The sequence below is a fragment of the Mytilus trossulus genome, chromosome 6 (assembly GCF_036588685.1).
Source record: "Mytilus trossulus isolate FHL-02 chromosome 6, PNRI_Mtr1.1.1.hap1, whole genome shotgun sequence".
NCBI lineage: Eukaryota > Metazoa > Mollusca > Bivalvia > Mytilida > Mytilidae > Mytilus > Mytilus trossulus.
This window is the reverse complement of record NC_086378.1, coordinates 26,692,699-26,697,163: the sequence shown is the minus strand read 5'-3', so window position 1 is coordinate 26,697,163 and position 4,465 is coordinate 26,692,699. Positions and strand designations below refer to the sequence as shown.

Below are 4,465 nucleotides of genomic sequence, written 5' to 3'. Positions count from 1 at the left end.
GCCAATGAGACAACTTTCCGTCAAAGTCACTATTTGTAAATGGTAAAGCATTCCATATGTCAAAATTGGGAACCTTGACTCACACGGAAAAGCAAGCTACAATTTACATGTATAAAGGGTCCTACAAAAGACTAGTGTAAACCTATTCAAACGGGATAATTGTAATAGACATATCGACAAATCTTACCTATAAAACGTTCTAATTCAAGTTGTTTTTTATTATAAGATGTAAAATAGTCATTTAGCACTTTTAAAAGCCTCCATTGAAAAAAAAAACTGAATGTGATGTAGTGTTTAACGGAGAAATGACAACCCTTTGATTTGGCAGGAAAGGTGTTACTGTATTTAAGCTAGTAAAAATAGTCCGAGAAAGGTAAACTTTCACTGAAAGAGAAAAAATGAAATGAAATTCAATTGAAAAACACTAAACATCATTTAAAAAATAACTTTTCATGTCATTCTCATTGCTCATTTTAAAGCTTTAGCGAGGTGTAAAATGTGGTCAAATATAATGCCTACCCATGTTAAAATGAGCATAGAGCATAACATGTAGGAATTATTACGATTCTAATAGGACAAATTCAGTATATTTATAGGTCGAAGCGTACAAAAATACCGTAAAAATGATTGGCTGATCCCGTTTCCTCCCGAGGAGTCTGTACATTACATTTCATATTTGTGAGTTTAAAAACTACGAGCAGAGTAAAATATGTTGTTTTATAAAAATATATATTAAAAGTTTTTGTTAGCTGCTTAAATGTATATATTAAAGAATAACAATGGAAATAACGTTAATATAAACAGTAAGTTCGTGCGCATGTTTCAAAATATTTTGTGCTCACTAAAGCATGCCGCTTTGTTTACAAAGCGTTATAAGGACGTCATATTAGATTTCTCATTTTTGAATTTTACTTTATCGGTTCAGAAACAACGTTGGCGGTCTTGATAATAACACATTTGGCATACCGTAACATGCTCTGAATCAAATATAAAGGAACCCAAATTAAAAACAAATATATAAACTTAATGCTGTCAGACGTCTGCCAGGGATGAATTCAATTCACATAAAATAACCATCGAGGTGATACATATGTATCTATTATGATGCATAACACTTTTGATTCAGACATATTCCATTTGTGTTACCCTCTCGTAAAAAGTTACGTAATAATATTTGAACAATATGACATGCTCCCAAAGATATTGATTGCATCAATTTGTTAAGAAAAAACAATAAGGATATGTATTAGATAATTGTCTCGAAACGGCAATCTGAAAGCGACCAAAGCACCACGTTCAGCAATAAAGATATCTATATATCATGTTGCGGTAATGAACTAGAGTCTATAAAATATGACAATCTTTCAATTATTTCTAAGTCTATCCGTTATTAATCAATTCGAGCAGACGACGAAATATCTGCAAAACACATTTAATTCTAGATACATGTACAATAATAATGACACAAAGTTGCAAAATCATCGCTGAAGATTAAAGCCGGCTATACAGCATGGCCTTTGATTATTTTTGAAGGCCCGTACGCTGACCAATAGTTGTTAATGTTTGTGCCATTTGGTTGCTTGTGGAGAGTTGTCACATTGGCAGACATACACACATCTTTTTGTTTTTAATCATGCATTGTTTCTATCAAAGTATATTCGTCCTTGAGTTTGCATGGAAGACGTTCATAAAATCAGATTCCCTTTTTTTGACGATTGTAACTGTCGACTTTTATAAATAATCTTGAAGGTTATCCGAATATTCTACCTTTTTGGGGATATTGGTTTTTTTTAACATTATATTGTAAAATTGTCAAGTTATGTGTTTATTTTTGTAGCGATTATAAACCTTGATTCCTGATGGTGCCGAATCTTCAATAGGGGGAAATGTAAGCATACGGACAAAAGATGGCACCTGCAATGCAATTTTAAAAATGTGTATATATGTTGAACTATTCTGCAAGAGAGGCAAGTGTCTAGTGCCAAATAACAAGCAAATATTAGAATAAGCCAGTAAGGTAATCTAGGCGTTCTGAATCATTTAATTTCGGCGTGGCCAATGACACTGCGAATTATATATACACATTTTTTTAACAATTTTTTTTTATCACATGTTCCATATTCATATCATATTTTAAGAAGTTGTGCAATAATAACTCAACAATATGACGTTTTCCCAATTTGAAAGTATTTTTTTTGCATCAATTTGTTAAGAACAGTAATGAGAATATGAATCAGATAAATTGTTTCCAAACGGTAGTTTGTTTTAAGCTTATCGTACAGAAAATCATGTTTCAAATAAATATATATTTATTTACATTTAAACATGTTTAACAGTAACAATTTGTTTTACAATTTTGATTAAACAATAACAATTATGATTTTATTGTACCTGTTATCACATGATCATGATGGTCACGTGATATCGCCGTTTCCAAACTATCGATAGGACTATCCTCACTAGATCTGAATCTAATAGTTAACAAAGCGTTCGAACCTCTTTTTATGAGTTGACGTTTACAACAAAGCTTTAGGAATGCCTTTCTAAACCCGGTACTCATGAAACAGTAGCACACCGGGTTTACAACAGAGTTTGATAATCCAAGGACCTGTAGCACCGGGTAAATATACGTTGTCACAAAGCCTGTAGAACTCATGTCGCTTAAATTTGTGTCAATCCAAATGTTCACGATGTAATATGGCAGCCAACAAATACAAAATATACTAACTACGGCAATCAACATTTTAACAGTCCGACGTCTTTGACGTAGAATCCGTTCAGCTTGATAGCTATGTCCCCGTGATGTTTCTATAAAAACTTTCCCTTCGTCTCCCCATAATGTCATGCCTATTCTTGTATAGGCTAAAACCATCACAAAAAGTGGAATACAAAACAACAAAACAAATATGAATACATTGTAAATTTGTTTATATTGTAATCGGATCCATCCTTCGGAACACGAACGTTTCTTAAAAGACAAAAAATCTGTCACCTGCACATGGTTCACCACCAGTAAAGGAACAAAAGCCGAAAATGAAAGTACCCACACTGATACCAACATTAAGTAGATTTTTCTTTTTGAAAAAATAATTTTAGCTTTGAGTGGACGATGGATAGCAAAGTATCTATTTATACCAATGAATAAAAGGCTCAGAGCACTTACTGCCACGGCGGATCCCTGCAGGAAAGGTGCAAGTTTACACATTACTGTTCCGAATATATACTCTTTATAAACATATTCTCCAAGAGTAATAGGAATGCATATTAGAGCTACAAGTAAATCTCCTACCGTCAAATTCACAAGGAATACATTGGTTAAAGTTCGCATATGTTTGTACTGTGCAACAACAGCAATTACAAAAATATTTCCTGTTATTCCGAGTATAAAAGCAATGGAATAAAGCACTGCCAATGATATCGTCATGGGACTCCATGTTCCAGTGTCTTTTCCTTTATTTCCAAAAAGTTCGGGAAACTCTTTTAAAATATCCTCATAATCAAAATCCGCCGAAAATTGAAATTCTGAAATATTATCTCCAATATAGTCAAATAATTGTTGCGTTATATTTTTGACCGGAAGCATCGATACGTTCATCGTGTCCGCTGTCTTTACTATTATACTTGTGAAATCTTCACTTCAATCGATAGTCATTCCTCTGCTGTTGGTGATTGCTCTGAAAAATATATTCATTGCAGAGGTTGATAACGACAAGCTATAATCCTTAAATTAAACCACGTAATTGAATGTGACTTCGTCATTATAATTTTTTTCTTTGATTTGATTTGAAAAAAAAAATATATACTTGTGATTACATTTTATGATTCATAACAAATAAGACTTTCAAGAAATCAGTGCAAATCATACCTAATTAAAACAAAAATGACAAGTATAACACTCCCGCAATAAGAAAATGAAGAAAGTCTATAAACATATAATTACTCAATATATTTTCGATAAAATGTTACATATTTGGTCAGTTACATTCTCTTATATATTTGACACAAGTCAACTAATGAACACAACGTACGTTTGTCCGCATTTTAACCCTTGAACTATACACCTTTGATGTTGTATACCTTGTTAACCAATATCTATACATATAGGTTTACTTTGAAGAAGTATGTATTATTCATTGTAAATTTATTATCAACTAATTCAATGTATGTATTGAGTAAAATTTGATTATCCAAACATTCGATTTATATTTGATTGATGTATAGAAGCTGACATTTTAAAGGCGAATAAAATGCGAGGAAATATTATTCTATACCCCTCTCTTTCATTTACAATTCAAATTGTAGAATAACTTTCAACGTTTTATCTGCGTCATTATTGTTTATAAAATGTTATTATAAAGGACGAAGTTTAATTATTAATCGTAAATGGGGATATTGTTCCTTTATTGTCCATTTTACGTAATTTTGAAGACATAAACTCGAAATGTTATCGCATATATGCAACAAA

The 4,465-nt window shown here is 31.9% G+C and overlaps 1 protein-coding gene across 1 annotated transcript; it reads right to left on the bottom strand.

The window, feature by feature from the left end:
* Window positions 1-2,374: 2,374 nt before the first annotated feature.
* LOC134722457 (gastrin/cholecystokinin type B receptor-like) lies at window positions 2,375-3,961 on the bottom strand. Its single transcript, XM_063586077.1, has 2 exons — window positions 3,866-3,961; window positions 2,375-3,674 (listed from the first exon to the last, which is right to left on the bottom strand). The coding sequence occupies exon 2, from the start codon at window positions 3,593-3,595 to the stop codon at window positions 2,375-2,377; it is 1,221 nt and encodes a 406-aa protein (XP_063442147.1). The 5' UTR covers window positions 3,596-3,674; window positions 3,866-3,961.
* Window positions 3,962-4,465: the final 504 nt, after the last annotated feature.